Below are 18,015 nucleotides of genomic sequence, written 5' to 3'. Positions count from 1 at the left end.
TGTACTTTTCGGTTGTCCTCAAATTTTTTCATGCTTGAAATTTCACGACGTATGCCGGCGTATGACTCACACGTTCCGCTACGCTGGCCACAAGTTGTATGCACGGTCTGCGATCGTCGACAGACGTCAACACATGCTACTTGTAAGTTAATCATAAGTTGAGACACGCCGAGGTAATGTTTAGCGTTCCCGAAACTTATTTCTAACCTATGATTAACGTGTTATTGGCACGTTACGCGATCGTTGCCACACATCGACAGACGTTACGCGATCGTTGCCACACATCGACAGACGTTACTTTTAAGTTACTCATAGGCTGAAAGACGTCGGTATAATGGATCGTCCTTGCGTCAGCGTCCACGGCCACGGCCAGGACACTTATTTGCAGCATTCTTCAAACTTTTCTTCGGCATGACGAGGATGTTCACACTTCGATGTCTAGCTTGGCTATGATTCCAATTGTCCATCGGCAGCGTCTATTTAAAATAGTCGAGTTTGAGCGTTTTAACACGTTCAGAAGAAACGCTTCAAATTTCCAAACCCCAGCGTCAAAAAACAAAGGCGAGTGACAGCAATTTAAATCGTTCATTGTAAACAATGAAATGGCTGAGTGGTACCGTTTAAAAGTCGTTGAGTGTAAAAAAAATGCAATTGTTGAGCGCAAGCGTCTACTTTCAATAGTGGAGATGCAGCCATTTAAATCGTTGAGTGGCAGCCTATGAACCTACCCGTGGACACGCGGACGCAGGGAGGATCCATCATAACCCACACCCTCCCTCTCACACTCACCTACTACTGCCAACATGAACAAACTACTACTAATACTAATACTAATACTGATACTGTTACTGCTGACATGGACATCGACTCAAAAAGGAACTCGAAAACACTATTGGGTTCCCCTTTTATGAGCAGCATTTTTATATACTAATTCCCAAAACCGCTGGGAACACATCTTCATATGGCAGTTGTAAGCGAGAAACACATTCATTTTTTTTTTTTGTCAACCGGAAGACGTCATTGGAATACGTCTACATACGTCGATGTGTGTTGGGACTACGTAAAGAATTGGTTCAAAGCACGTCAAACATAAGTTAGAAATAAGTTTCGCGTAAAAAAGACATTACCGCGACGTGTTTCGACTTATGAGTAGCTTATAAGTAGCCTTTGTGGACGTGTGTAAGCGTCCACATATCGTGTGTTAAACTTATCCCCATCGCATGCGGAACGTGTGTCATACGCCGAGTACGTCGTAAAATTTTGAACATGTTTAAAATTTCCTGACGTACTCTACTTACTACGACGTATGATAGCGTACTTTAGCGTTCTACTCGCGCATACCAAACTTACTCATACCGTATTTGACGTGCCCCAACGTTTTAGACACATTTTTCTTAGGTCGGCATACGCGGGCAAGATCGCCAAGGTGTGACCGCGATGTTGTCACTTCCATTTCTACGGCAGTTATGATTCGAATCGTTGTGCGTCAACCTTTTAATAGGCTACGTCACGACATCGTCGGCGATGCGTGCAACGCGCTATGCCGAAGTTAGACTATCGTTGGGCATAGGTTGTGAAGGCCGACAACAGGTTCAGCATTCGTTGGGATAAGTTATCTATAACACAACGAAACGTTCTGTGTCCATTACTAATATGTTATGCATACGACCAACTCGTTATGAATACGTCCGAATCTTAAAAAAAAAACATCAAAAGTTCAACGTCAGCCAGCGTTTTACATACATTTTAATACGTTGCCATCGCTGGCTAAAACGTCAAGGTGTGACCGGGCCTTAAGGAAAAGGAAAATTAAAACGATTACAAACATATTGCATTTGAGGAGGAAGGGTAGGATTTTGCTGGTTGAGATAAGCATGTCGGACACGAATTCCAAACAACTGATGTTCCTTTATTTGTGATAGGACTTGTTCAAAGGGGATGGATGGTGTGACCCCAAGAACAATCGAGCATACTGTGAGTATGACCGTGGCGACTGCTGTGCATCCACTGCCAAATCCAAAGAGGTGAGGCCTTGAAAAATACTGTACATATCTCCCATCAGCATTACAGTGAGGTCAAGTAGATTGAGATTGCTACAATGATTTTCAGGTTTTTATAAAAAATAAGGTGAATGGGGAAAGATCATCGGAGCATTTTGAGTGCATTCTGTCATTCATTAATGAATGTTGCAGTTAGTTTGTGTTATTTTGTATCCAGAGTCAAGGCTCATGGAAGAGCGAGTACACTGAATGGATCAGGCCATAACAGGACAAAAGGAACAGTAGAGAGGGATGGGGGAGAGAGAGGGGGGGGGCATCAACGGTGGAGTTAAAGGACAAGACAGAGGGAGACTTGGACAAACAATGGGTGTGGGAGGAAATTGGGGGCAGGGAAGGATGCACACACAGGGTGGAATGGATAGATGCAGAAGGAAACTCTCAGGAGGGAAAGCTGGAAATTTGAAAGGACAAGGGCTTGGGGTCGGGGGAGTTAACGAGGGTAGAAAATATCATGGTTTTGGATTGGGAAGATCTGAGATGGTGATGAACAGCTATCTTGAAGATCTTGAGGGAAGAATGAGATTGAAGATAATGTCGCAGTTGGTTCCACATGTGGGGGGGGGGGGGAAGAGGAAGAAATGAGTGGAGGTGAGCAGTGATCGTGGATTTAGGTAGTTTTACCATGAGGGGGTTGATGGTGGGCCATGTGTGCCCTGCAGAAACCTGGGAGGACAAAGCACAGAAAGAGAAGAGGGTGCAAGACCAGAAAGGAAGGAGCTGGTAGAAGACAGAGAGACCACCAACCTATCTGCTATGTGAAAGTGATAGGCCCATAGACTCAGCTTCAGTGTGGTAGGTGGGATATTCCAATGATCTTGAAGATCTTGGTTTCCACGGAATCAAGCTGAACAAGATGTGAGGCAGGGTAGCCAGCCCAGAGGGAATAGCCGTACTCCATTACGCTGCAGAAAGAGGCATTGTAGGTGGTTGTAGTTCAGCTGTAGTTCAGCTGTGCCAAGGAAGAACTTTGTATGATGGAGGATGCCCAGTTGGTGACTGGCTTTGTAAGCCAACGTTGAAATTTGTCAGCATTAAAAGACATATTCTAAGTGTTCAACTTGTGATTTTTGTCAACATCTGAAGAGAGGGAAGAGGTTGCAGCCTGCTTTTCTGAAGGATCAGGGATGTCAGCAGAGTGTGGAGTCATCAGCAAATAGATAAAGAGCATTTTCCAGAGTAAAAGAGATCATTAATGAAGATGAGGAATTGGACTGGTCTCAGAACACTGCTTTGGGGAACTCCAGCTATGACAGGGAGAGGAGATGAAAGGATTCCGTCGAGTGCCACATGTTGGCTATGAGAGTGGAGGAACTCAGTAAGCCTTGTGTGGAGTTGGCCTTGGAAGCCATTAGCAGAGAGTTTGGAGAACAATGCGGGATGCCAGACTATCGAAAGTACAAGCTATGTGCAGAGACTGTCCTGATCTCTAGTTTGACATTGAGAGTCTCCATATACATATACCCACCTTCAGTTTGAATTTGGCCTTTAAACTTTTATATTTTCCCATACTTGTACTGATATCAGGGTTGCATTCAGTTACCAAGCAGCTAGCTAGCGCTTGCCAAGCCCACCGTTCCTTATCATTGGTCTTGAATTGAGCATGCTTGAGTGCTTAAGCCACCTGGTGAGCGCTCAACAATAAATTTGGTAACTGAACACACCCCTGACACTTGTAATGGTATGGACGATTTTGTTTAATGATAGATAATTCACCAGCCTGCAGGGTTTTAAAAACCAACAGCCTGCTTACGTGCCTGAAATTTTCCTGGAGCACTTTTTCCCCAGGTGCGTGGCTACCAGGCGGTGGGTTATTTGTGTGAAAATATGGAACTGATAAATTGGTTCTGAGTATTATTATGATTTGTGGAGGGAGGCATGAAGTGTTTAGTCATGGTGTTTGTGGTGTCTTGCTCTTTTCATTGGTTGGACAGCTCACCTGACTCTGTCCACAAGTCTAATCTCAAAAAAAAAATATGGCTGCCATTTTGTGAAGCAGAATAGGTCACAGGCTTCAGGCCTTAGGTGTCAGCCCATGGCCCAATGCAATTTGACTTACTCCAAGTATATCACCATGATGTGTTGTAGATTCATACAAGCTGGACGCATTTTTTTGCTACATGTGTACCAAACCCGGGTTATTATGGATCCCGGAGGGAGACATTAAGTGTTTAGTCTTGGTGTCTGTGGTGTCCCAATTTTTTGAAGAATAATTTTTCCATAATTTAATTTTTTTAGTATTATGATTCCCGGAGGTAGGCATGAAGTTTATGTTTATTATTTTCAGGAGCTATCACGACAGCCGTCTGTGGCCTTTATACACCGCCAAAATAGAGGGATCAGCAAATTGTACAATAAATGAAGGTGTTTTTTTGCATCATTTTGGTTTCGGCCCAAGTTTTCAAGACTGAATCATGTAAAAATACAGAGGTGTTTTCTTTTATGTATGTGATTCAAACAATGCGATGAGCAAAATGAAGATTCCTCTGTGATTTTAGTGTGTGTGTGTGTGTGATCATAATTTTTCATAAAGAGAGGAGTGTCCATTTTCATTCACAGCAAATGGCATTAAATATAATTAGGTGTTAAAAAATTTCCTGTACAGTACATTGAAAAAGCAATTAAAGATAAAGGGTGTTCTTCAAAGAGTAAGCAAAAGTCAAGATCCAAACTACATTATCTCATTACAACGTGTTGTTGTTTGCGCTCTGGCATTGTTTAACAGGTGATCCCATTTGGAGAACCATGTGACCTCCAAGGTGACTGTGCCTGTCGTGATCCTGCAGCGATAGAGAATCATGCACGGCGCCGTGACATTGGCCGTGGTTGAAAATAAGTTTAATATTTATATTGGTGCCGCACTGTCTACTTTATTTCAGTCATTATATTTTTTGCTACCAAATCCAACCCCTTTCTTTGAACAATGACATTTACTTATTTATTTATTTATTTATTTATTAAATACCATACATCATTTCAACCTTTTCTCAGTTGATCACTTCCCTTGTTTTATCCTGTCATGATCAAAAATTCTCCATCTGGTCTCCACTAGGTTGCACGGATTGGTAGCTATGATCGCAGGGCCTAATTTCACATGACATGACAAGAGATGAAGCGTCTGGTATTACCAAAGTGTTTTTCACAGCTTAGAGATCATAAGAGCATTTCATATGATGTTGCAGTCCTTTAGAAAAACCATCTAATATGTGCTGTTCACAATTAAGTGTGCAAGTCAATCGGATCATCGACTGTCTGTCGGCGCACATGTGTTGTTTCTTATAACATGACGCTTGAGTGAGACATGCACATGAAATGATTTTTGTGAGAACAGCAGTCTTACTGCATTTCCTCCAAACCATTGCTGTCACAGACTTCTCACGCACCTTCAGTGGATATATGAGGGCAAATCTAAGGACACGGGCCATTTCATCACAAAACCGAAGTTAATTAACATATAAAATGTATCCTTCACAGGCAGCAACCGTGAGACTGTGCAGTGGTAGAGAAATACAGTCCTTTACCAGTCGTACCACGTTTGGCCTAGACGGTATGTCCGTTTTCACGTCCTGTAGGTATCCGCATCACCGTCATCATACGTAAACTTGAGACAAAACGATGGGGCACTACAATTGTAAAGCGTGCAAGGCCTGGCATCAATTCCTGCCTCACTGTATAATGGATAAAGTTTGTGAACCATTTGGTGAAGATGATTTCCTGTGCTTCATATCAAAAGAAATAGCAGGAATGCGAAACATGTTTATTACAGCTTGAGTAGAAAAAGTAAAAACGGGGGGGGGGGGGGAAGTTTTTGAATTTTTTTTTAAATAATGCAACTAATGATAAATTAGCTTAGCTTTAGTTTTACATTTTTCGTGAAGAAAGATGATTTAAAACAGAGATTTCAAGTCGCATCCCATTTATAGCATCCGTGTGTGTGAACCCTCCATTTGTGAACATTGTGTATTGGAGAAAGACCTTGAGAGTAAACAGCTGGCTTCTCATGCAGAATGGCTCTTTAAACGATGCTCTCATGCTCGTGGATTGCAAAATGATGCTTCTTGGCTGCTTTCGCACTTTAAGCTCAAAGATGCTTGTGAGTCCTACAAAGCAGGGTTCTTGTATAATTACATGCCCTTTTATGTTAATGAAAAGCTATGTATTTATTTGTGTACAGAGTGGTCTAATTTATCTGTGCACACATTTTAATTGCTTTCATGTATTATACAATGGTAACTTCATTATCATTTATGGTTATTACATCAACTATTTATTGTGGCTCGGCTGTGATTTCCATTGTCAGAAGAAAGGTTGCATAAATGGCTTTAAGTTTTCATTGGTGTCTTGAGAAGTTAAATAGAGCCTTTTGTGTGTGTGTGTGTGTGTGTGTTTTGTGAACATGTTATGAGTTGAGGCTATGTACTTTGTGCTAATTGTAACTGGGTAAATCAGCCAAGTAACCCATTCCTGGTTAAACGTTCAAAATCCAGGCTGATCGCACATCTCAAATCTTTTATTCCTCTTCTCCCATCAATGGAACCGTCTCCAGAGGATGTTCTGTCTCACTCTTCTCTCCACGGCTTCAAGCAGGCAGGGTACCACTATATCAAGCCCCCCCCACATTATCTTTATTACCCCCATTAACCCTTCCAAGCCCAACCCTTTTACTTGCTCATGTTAATGTTTTCTTTCAATCTCTCCATCTCACACTCTCCCTCACTCTCTCTACCCTTTTCCTGTTGCTGGTTGTGCTCACTTGCTGCCCTGCTATCCCAGTGTCAATTTAACCTTGCTCTTCCATAAGCCTCGTATCACTCTTGTAGAAAAAAATTGAATGTTGTTCTGCTGTTGTGAAAAAACAGAATTTGTCAGACACGTTTTGTTTAATGATGTATTAGTTTGTGCATTACTATGTTTGAAAGCAAATAAATGCTTCCTCAAACAAATGTGAAACTTTTTTATTTTTTATTTCAACGAGGAGTGAGACATACACTGATACTATTCACCTTAAAGACATACAGATTACCTTGCCACATCACTTCGCCCGTCCGTAAACAATTAACGCACTACGGAAAGAGAGGAAAAGCGAGTCAAAACAAAGCAACAGTTGTGAAAGAGCTTTAGGGGTTTGTAGCACCGATCACATTAAATGGCAAACTCAGGAGGCTTAACCGAAAGGCCAATTTACATTTTGCACAAAAAAAGCTTGCTATCAAGAGAGCAGCGAAGAAAAGCATCTCAAAAATGGTCTCGTGAAACGGACCCGAGCATTCAGACAAGGCGATATGAATGAAATGGAAGACCAAGAAGGAACCCGAAGAAGTAAAGAGCAAAGATGAAGTTGTCAGGAGGAACCGGGATAGGATTCGGATTTCAGCTGCTGCTCCACGACCATGAAACCCATCCAGGCACAGCCAAGTGAGCTTCACAGACAAATTTCTACAATAATTCATATATCTCTCTCTCTCTCTCTCTCTCTCTCTCTCTCTCTCTCTCTCTCTCTCTCTCTCTCTCTCTCTCTCTGTCTCTGTCTCTGTCTCTGTCTCTGTCTCTGTCTCTGTCTCTGTCTCTGTCTCTGTCTCTGTCTCTCTCTCTCTCTCTCCCCTCCTATGCCACGTTCCCCTTACCAGTACACTGGTACTCATTTTGCCGACCTCTGAAGGATGACAGGCTGAGTCAACCTCCTGGTGTATTTTAATTCAGCGGCCAACTCAGGACCCTCGGATCCCAAGCCGCAACCCTAACCACTAAGCCAACACCAGGCTTCGGACAGACAGAGACAGAGAGTAAGGAGTTGTGAAAAAGAAAACAGACAGATAGATTTTAGCAGTTTGTCCCCAGGTTCAAACGTAAGGAGTGACAAAATATCTCGTGCTTGTTATTGCACCAACATAAACGTTCAGTAGTTTGATCTGATATGGTTTTGTGCAAACATGTTTAACAGTTTAATAAATAGCAATATTTACGATAAACACAATTTGTGCAATTAAAATGCACATATCCAGTTAAGTCCAGTAGTCGTTTCGCCATTATATACTCCTAATTAAATTCATGTAGATGTCAATGCAATTGTGGTTTGAATCCACATCTCAAATATTGACGTTACACCACTCTACAACAATAGTATATCGCATCGTACGGCATACACAGTTTAACAAGCTATCTTTGAGCATACTCTTCTTATTACAAACTATTTCCTAACCTCATGCTCTTTCTAGACAAAATTACCCTCACCATAATTACTGACTCCTGATCAAACTACAACTCATCTGAATCCTCTTTAAGATCAACCCTCACTGTTGTCTGCGTAGTAATTCCTCAGCACACTGAGCCACCGTTCATCACAAACACGCAGCAGGTCAGCTGGGCGACGAACCCCATGTGGTGCCCATGCACCCTCATGACAAACGAGGTACGGGATGGAGACGGTGTGTGTGTACACAGATGGTTCGGCAAGTAGCTCGGCACAATGAGAACTCACTGATGTCATCTGATGAAAAATGATGCTGGCCTTCCTGCAGGGGAAAAAGCAGACCATAAACCGGGTGTGGAGAAATGTTTAGAACTGCCTCTCGAGGATCCCTACCATGTATGCAAAAAAGAAAAAATCTCTGATAGTCCTGATAGATCAACACTCAACACGTGAAAAAATAAATTATAGTATATAAGTACTTTCCAAGCTTTCAGGTCTGAAATGAAACTTAATATTGGATGAAAGATTTATGTGTGGGATATCAAGACAAGCAAACAGGCACAATATTGTACAAAGTAACCGCAGCAGATGTGGAGGAATAATTAAGCAACAGCAAATAGCTGGAAGCATTCACGAGAGATGGATGTGTGAGTAAAACCACGAGAACGAAGCTACGGAAGACATACCGTGGGCCAAGTTCATCCTCGAGACGCCAGTTAAAGTCCCCAAACTTGCTGTAGTGAGTATTGTAGTGGTGGCGGATGCGATGAAGAGCAGCAGCGGTTGTTTCCAAAAGCATGGAGTATGCAAGCTGCTGTTCTTTTCCACTTGTGTATCCATTAAACAGGTTGTACAGCTTGTCTGAAGTCTCTACAGCAATACAATCCAGTAAGAATGGTGAATTTTTCATTCTCACTTGTACTGTATTACATATAGCAAAGTAAACAGTTAGCAAAATATGATAGTAAAAGATTAATTGAGTCAACCTGGCAGCTTAGTTGACAATTCCTCTGAACAAATGCTGTAGAAAAATAAGGAAAATAAAGGGAGGTTGAGGAGGTGGGGGTTGGGGGTAGGGGTAGGGGTAGGGGCTCGCTCACAATGGAGAATACTCCATTAAGCTGCAAACAGACATCTCGCAAACGAGTACAGTAGAACCTCTTTTATCCGGAATGGTCAGGACCACGGGTTTTCGAGATAAACGATATTTCTGGTTATTGGATATTGTGGTTAATGGAGAAATACATCAATTTTTAAAAATGGATATCGTTGTGTTATGTTTGCTACAAAACCCCGATCCATCGGGACCATACTCTGTGCAGAGTATTGGTGCTGCCGAAGCAGTCTCCTTGGCTATTGGACACAATCCTGGATAGATCACCACTCCAACGCAGGATACCAGTAAGCTGGCACACATTTTGCCAACCTCAGAAGGATGACAGGCAGAGTCAACCCCACCTGGTATTAATTAATCAGCCAAGTCTGATTTGAACTCAGGATCCTCGGATCCCAAGCCCACCATCATAACCATTAAGCCAACACCAGGCATATAACCTCCCCCCCCACCCCCCACAATGATTAATAAACACAAGTAATTATATATACGAGGTGTGTTCAAAAAGTATCCAACCTTAATTTATCGTGCGAAAACAAATAAAGCTCGGGAGGCGTGGTTTGGTGCACGTATGTAGGCGATCCTAATCCGTATGCGTGAATATTTTCTCACCTGCAGAAGCTGTCAGTCGCCGATAGACCACCGATGAGTGAGGAAGTGTAAATGAGCGCCGTCGGATTTTCGTTTTTGATATATATATATATATGTATATATATATATATATATATATATATATATATATATATATATATATATATATATATATATATATATATATATATATATATATATATATATATATATATATATATATATATATATATATATATATATATATATGTATATATATATATATATATATATATATATATATATATATATATATATATATATATATATATATATATATATATATATGTATATATATATATATATATATATATATATATATATATATATATATGTATATATATATATATATATATATATATATATATATATATATATATATATATATATATATATATATATATATATATATATATATATATATATATATATATATATATATATATATATATATATATATATATATATATATATATATGTATATGTATATATATATATATATATATATATGTATATATATATATATATATATATGTATATATATATATATATATATATATATATATATATATATATATATATATATATATATATATATATATATATATATATGTATATATGTATATGTATATATATATATATATATATATATATATATATGTATATATATATGTATATATATATATATATATATATATATATATATATATGTATATATATATATATATATATATATATGTATATATATGTATATATATATATATATATATATATATATATATATATATATATATATATATATATATATATATGTATATATATATGTATATATATATATATATATATATATATATATGTATATATATATATATATATATATATATATATGTATATATATATATATGTATATATATATATATATGTATATATATATATATGTATATATATATATATATATGTATATGTATATATATATGTATATGTATATATATATATATATATATATATATACATATATATACATACATACATATATATATATATATATATATATACATATATATACATATATATATATATATACATATATATATATATATATATATATATATATATATATATATATATATATATATATATATATATATATATATATATATATATATATGTATATATATATATATATATGTATATATATATATGTATATATATATATATATATATATATGTATATATATATATATATATATATATATATATATATATATATATATATATATATATATATATATATATATATATATATATATATATATATATATATATATATATATATATATATATATATATATATATATATATATATATATATATATATATATATATATATATATATATATATATATATATATATATATATATATATATATATATATATATATATATATATATATATATATATATATATATATATATATATATATATATATATATATATATATATATATATATATATATATATATATATATATATATATATATATATATATATATATATATATATATATATATATATATATATATATATATATATATATATATATATATATATATATATATATATATATATATATGAGCCTGGTGTTGGCGCAGTGGTTAGGGCAGCGGCTTGGGATCCAAGAGGTCCTGAGTTCAAGCCCCGTTGAGCCACTGAATTAATACACCAGGGGGTTGACTCAGCCTGTCATCCTTCAGAGGTCGGCGAAATGAGTACCAGTATACTGGGCCGGTGTATACCCCGGTTAAAATAGGTGTACCATATCCCTGTGTCATAAGAGGCGACCAGGGTTGCGTCAGGAAGGGCATCCGGCGTAAAACATGTGCCAAATCACTATGCGGATCATAATGGATGATCCGCTGTGGCGACCCCTAACGGGAGCAGCCGAGAGAAGAAGAAGAAGATATATATATATATATATATATATATATATATATATATATATATATATATATATATATATATATATATATATATATATATATATATATATATATATATATATATATATATATATATATATATATATATATATATATATATATATATATATATATATATATATATATATATATATATATATATATATATATATATATATATATATATATATATATATATATATATATATATATATATATATATATATATGAACAATGCTTCACTGGGAAGGGTAAAGTTACTTTCAGGCCACCCTGTATATATAATGCAGCAGTGTATGTGATTATGTATGTATGTCCGCACTTCACCCATTGGTTGGACAGCTGTCCTGACGTCATCCACAATTGTAACCTGAAATACTTAACCTGCAGTGCTCAGAGGACACAAAAGACCCCCCCCCCCACCACACCCCCTCCGAGGACCCCAAGGACACAAACGACCCTAAGGACTTAAATGATCCCGAGGACCCAAAAGACTCTGGGGACCCCAAACACCCAAAATATCCAGAGGACCCAAAATACCTTGAGGACCCAAATGCCCCAGCTCAGGTATGGGAGCATGTGCCAGAGCAGCACGTCGCTGCGTCCACCTTCCACCTGGCCTCCGTCTGGCCATCCCCCAGGAAGATGCCTGGCCTATCCCCATCTCCTTGAGATGCCGATCAATCTGCTGCAACCACGAGGCACGTGGTCGGCCCATTGGCCTCCTCCACTCACGAGACTCCCTCGCTGAGAGAATCTGGTGAGCAGGATCAGCGTCAGGAAAACGAGCCACATGTCCATACAGCCGCAGCTGACACGGACTATGCAGGTAACAAATCTCATTTGAGTCTCTATCAGCAACCGCTCGTTGGACACAAAGTCCAACCAGCGATAGCCAAGGATTCTCCGAAAAGACCTGGTACCAAAGGAATTAAGTCTCAGTCTCAGATGCTTGGTCAGAGTCCAAGTCTCGCATCCATAGAGCAAGACTGGAAGCACCAAGGACCTGAAGACTCGGACTTTCGTCCTCCCGCGCAGGTACCGGCAGTGCCATACCCCATTATCCAGTGAATCCATGACTCCCCAGGCCCGACCCAGACATCGATTGACCTCTGACTCACAGCTGGCAAAGACATGAATATCACTGCCAAGGTAAGTGAATCTCTCCACGACCTCAACATCCTCACCACAAACAGGCACAGACAGGACAGCAGCATCCAAGATGTCATTGAAAGCCTGGATCTTAGTTTTGACCCAAGAAACCCGTAATCCCAGCGGCTCCGACTCCTCATCCAGCACCTGGAGGACCCCCAAAAGGATATCTAATGTCTCCGCAAAGATGACTGCATCATCTGCAAAATAAAGGTCAGAGATCTTGACATTCCCAAACGATGCACCACAGCTTGATCTCTCTGACGTCCTCCCTATAATCCAGTCCATACAAGTGCTAAAAAGTGTGGGGGCCAGTACACACCCCTGACGAACTCCAGTAACAACTGGAAATAAGTCAGAGATGGTACCACCACATCTCACAGCACTCTCAGTACTAGAAAAGAGTTCAGACATCAGATAGATCAGTTTTGGTGGCACCCCACGAAGACCAAGAACATGGCTTGCATTTTGACGGGGCCGATCGGCCTCGCCCTCGTGATCGACCCGGTGGTCGATTTTCAGGCGTCTTTTTATCGGCACCATCAAATTAAAGCTGTGAAAAAAAAGTTTTTTTAAAAAAAAAACAAGAAAAAAAACAACCTAAGATTACCTGTATGGCAAAACAAAACACCTTTGTTCAACACCATTGGTCTCCTTTTGGACGCCAGAAACGGACAATGACATGGTTGAAGCCATCTCCACAGATGATGAGAATACTGTCATGTTGGACTTATCTTCAGGTAGCTCAGGGGATGAATCTCTTTCACAATTATCTGATGAGTCTGATGATAGTGACTTTTGGGGGTTTCTGCCTGAAGATTTACATCAATACTAAACCTACTAAAGTTAATTAGTATTTGGCAGAATGTACTGAACACATGTATCTGTTATGTGATTGGACTGGAGAGAGAGATACTTGCAGATAAATTAGTTTTGTTGAGACAGAAATGCATCAATAAACTCATTAAATTTGCGACTGTTCAGATTTTATTTTTGGTCATTCAGTTTTGCAGTGAATAAAGTTTAAAATTTGTGACGAGAATAAATCTTTTGACATTATTACTATGTTACTGGTGGATCCAGGTGTGGACATTCAAGTACAACCTCCATGACAAGGTAATGGCAGTGAAAAGTCAAGATTTATCCCCATGTATATGTTGAACACAGTGGGCTAGTCCAGGGGGAGAAATGGGTTGGACTTGTGTAAGTAATACTTGAATGGTTCCAGTTCAATGGCATACGTGTAATGTATTGTACCGGCACATCATTCATACAAATTGTCAGAACATTTGTCATTACAGGTAATAATCCACACCAACAAAGACAACTTAGTTCTAATACTTTTTAATGAAAAGGATTGTGGGAAAGTACTGTGCTTGAGCAGAAAGTTCTGTTCCTCAGAACTTTGTGTTTGGCCCCAAGAAGGGCCATTTAAGGTACATTTTGAAATTAGTTAGGATTATGCTCAGTTTATTCAGATTCTTTGGCAGTTCAGTTTGTACGACATTGGTAAATTTGGACCACATGTTAAAACAATTTACAAAAACGAATTCACAAGATTTTGAAGCAATTTTAAAATCAGCCCCATGGGCAAAAATCAGCCCCCTCACCCAGCATGATGAGGCCTATTTATCAGCCCCATCCGATTTTGAAAATGCAAGGCCTGCAAGAATCCTCCAGAGGGCATCTGGATTCACCGAATCGAACGCTTTACAGAGATCAACATCGGCTGCAAGCAGCAGTTGCCGAAAGTCTCGTCTGCGTGCGGTGAGGACCCGAAGAGCAAGGATACGGTCAATCGTTGACCTCTTTGGTGTAAAGCCTGACTGCTCTGGACGCTGCTGCTCAAGCAGATGGTGGCGAACCCTATCAAGAATTATCCGAGCAAAGACCTTGCCCGGCACTGAGAGCAGCGTCACCCCTCGGTAGTTGTTGCAGTCTTGGCGATCACCCTTCCCTTTCCAGAGAGGGACAACAAGGCCCCTCTTCCAGTCAGTTGGGATGATGCCTGTGTTCCAAGCAGAGCACAGAACTGCATGCAATGACACGATTGCAGCATTTCCACCAGCCTTGAGAAGTTCAGCATGGATGCCAAAGATCCCTGGAGCTTTACCCCATTTCATCCGGTTCACCGCAGCCTGTATTTCCACAAGCGAAGGTGGACCACAGTTGATTGGAGGGTCAGTAACAGGGATTGTAACACCCCTGACGTCCAACTCGACAGCTGGTGGATCAGCCTGGTACAACCGCTCAAAGCAACCGGCCCAGCGGGCCTTCACTTCGGACTCCTCTGTCAAGAGCCTACCACCTTCTGCTCTAACTGCAGTACACCGAGGGATGGGCTTGGATGAATGCAATGCGCGAATTGCCCTGTAAGCAGGATGAGAATCCCTTGACTACATGTGATGCTCTACACCCTCACAGATTCTTCACACATAGGCCTCCTTGTCCACCCTCAGTGCACGTACAGTTTTACGCCTCAGCTCCCTGAACAGCTCAGCTCTGCCATTCAGCCTGGCCCTGCGACTCTGGTCAATGGTATCCCGTGTCCCTTGAGAGACAAAATTCTTCTTTGCCCTACGGTGAGTTCCAAGACATCCACCCGCAACATCAAGGATGGTGGTCTTGAAGGCACTCCACAACTCTTCAGGACCTCCCAAAGCACCCAGACCCCTCGAATCTCCACTCAGCCTGTTCGCAAATTCCTCAGCTACCCTCTCATACTTGAGCTTGGCAACATCCAGCATATGCTGGGATGGTACCATTCTCCTGGATTTAAGGTGCAACTTCAGAGTTGCTACAACAAGCCGGTGGTCAGCATTGAGGAATTGAGCACTCCGGTAGACCCTGCAGTTCTGGATCATCCTCCAGCGATCATCAACGAAAACATGGTCAATCTCCTTTGCCACACCGCCAACATTGGAATACCAAGTCCAGCGATGTGCTTGTGGGCGCTGAAACCATGAACCAGCCACCCTAAGTCCACGATTTCTTGCAAAGTCAAGGAACTTAGTGCTATTCTGGTTCATAGTTCCTGACCCATGGAGACCAACACACATCTCATAACCATCCCTATCAGTTCCAGTCGATGCATTGAAATCCCCAAAGACTAGAAGTGTATCTCGTCTGGGGCACTGATCAACCACAGACTCGAGCGTGGAGTAGAATGCATCCTTCACGGTGAGATCACTCGCCTCAGTCGGAGCAAAAACAGAGACCAGGGAAATGACACCAAAGGAGTGACGAATCCTTAGTCTCATAATATGCTCGTTGACCGGTGTTACCTCAATTATCATTGGAGTCAGCTTATTGGACACAGCTACAGCAATTCCTTGGGTATGGTAACCATCAGAGCGACCAGACCAATAGTAGGTGTAACCACCCGCCATGGTCTGGCCGCAATCCGGTCTCCGAACCTCAGAGAGAGCTGCAATACCGATGTCCAAACGCTTGAGCTCAGATGATAACAGAGACAGGTGATCATCCTCTCTTAAGGATAGGACATTCCAGGCACCCACCCGAAGGGACCGCCTCAGGTTAACCCAAGGAGACCGCCGTCTGGTGGACGACACCTCAGCAGCACTCCGACACACTCTCCCGCAATCTGACCCGGGAATGTTACTCCGTGGTTTCCCTCCGCTCATCTAAGATTGGGGGTCCCGAAGGCTTTGCCCCAATGCTGTCATCTGGTGAGCTGCCCTGCGAAGGGAAGCTGCACAGAAGACGACGGGTTTTCAGATTTTTTTGCGTTTTTGTGTTTTGCGGAATGAAGGGTTTTACGGTGGCCGGAGTGCAAATCCTGTGACCAACGTCCTAATAAGAAGTAACCCAACTGCAGGAGGACGTCCACAGACACAGTTGGGCACTAGATATGGATGGCCGTTGGCTCACAAGGAGCTCCTCCGCCCTTTGACAGGTTTTGTTTTTAATCCTGCTGGGTGTCCATATCCAAATACTCTCCACACCAAAAAAACCTGGTGGGGGAGAATTGTTTCGTCGCCGACAACCCGACCATGGAGCAGGTTAGTACAGGTTTACATGATACCTATAGTAAGTCACCGATCTAATCTGGCCCGACCTGACAATGACCCAACGGACCCAAAAGACACAACATGACTATCTTGGGCCCATGTAAATTCTGCATCATGTAAATTGTGACTTCAGGTACCCCACATCCACACACAATCCCATGTCCTTAACCCCTCTCCCAACTCTGACCTCTCTCTGCCCCTCCCCCCTACCACCACACCCAAACTCTGTGCCCCCTTTTCTTCAAATCCTCAAACCCCCTCCCAACCCAATGTCCTCAAATGCCCCACCCCCCAATCAAAAGCCTCAAACCCCTCAATTCCAACTCTCTCCCCTACCCCAAGCCCACTCTGTCATCCCCTCCCCTTTCTTCTTCAAGTCCACAACTGCCCCAAACTCCAAGTACTCAATCCCCCTTCCAAACCCAAGTCCTCAATCCCCCCACTCCCCCTTCCTAACATCTCAATATCCCTCTTCCAATTCCATACACACTCACCCCCAACTATCTCCTCTCCCCAATCCTTCTTGTTCTTAACAACGTTACACAAACATACACAGGGAGCTTTGGTGCATGAGAAGGCCATTCGGCCTATCATGCCTGCGTTGTTCCTGTTTGTTCTTAACAATGTTAAATGTAAATAAAAATGGAACATTAAATTGACAGTCACTTCCCCTTTTCTTGCCTCATCCTCAAAATAATTCACGAACCGGTGTTTGTGTGTTTGTCGCTCCTTCAGTTGTGGGCCGATTCCATCCAGATTCACGACGTAAGATCAGCATGACCCCAATTAATGGGTAGGGGTGTTTACAAGACAGTATTCCTGTCCTCACATTTTCCAGTGCAGGGAGGTGTTTTGAATTAT

The 18,015-nt window shown here is 40.4% G+C and overlaps 2 protein-coding genes across 6 annotated transcripts in view; one reads left to right on the top strand and one right to left on the bottom strand.

Moving 5' to 3' along the window:
* LOC147012578 (pappalysin-1-like) overlaps positions 1 to 6,999 on the top strand; it is a 227,682-nt gene extending 220,683 nt beyond the window's left edge. Inside the window, exons 21-22 of the mRNA XM_085853554.1 lie at positions 1,923 to 2,024; positions 4,783 to 6,999. Of these exons, the coding sequence (XP_085709680.1) occupies positions 1,923 to 2,024; positions 4,783 to 4,887 (207 nt within the window). The 3' untranslated portion in view covers positions 4,888 to 6,999. The remainder of the gene's footprint in view (positions 1 to 1,922; positions 2,025 to 4,782) is intronic.
* Positions 6,997 to 18,015, bottom strand: part of LOC147012574 (astrotactin-2-like) — a 954,475-nt gene continuing 943,456 nt past the window's right edge. For all 5 annotated transcript variants that reach the window (XM_085853556.1, XM_085853558.1, XM_085853557.1 and 2 more), the window contains 2 exons: positions 8,934 to 9,117; positions 6,997 to 8,569 (listed from right to left, as the gene is read on the bottom strand). In XM_085853556.1, coding sequence (XP_085709682.1) covers positions 8,341 to 8,569; positions 8,934 to 9,117 — 413 coding nt within the window. In that variant the 3' untranslated portion in view covers positions 6,997 to 8,340. The remainder of the gene's footprint in view (positions 8,570 to 8,933; positions 9,118 to 18,015) is intronic.

Source organism: Eptatretus burgeri, chromosome 14 (assembly GCF_056783735.1).
Source record: "Eptatretus burgeri isolate ZD-2024b chromosome 14, Ebu_testis_v1, whole genome shotgun sequence".
NCBI lineage: Eukaryota > Metazoa > Chordata > Myxini > Myxiniformes > Myxinidae > Eptatretus > Eptatretus burgeri.
This window is presented reverse-complemented; position numbering and strand designations above follow the sequence as displayed.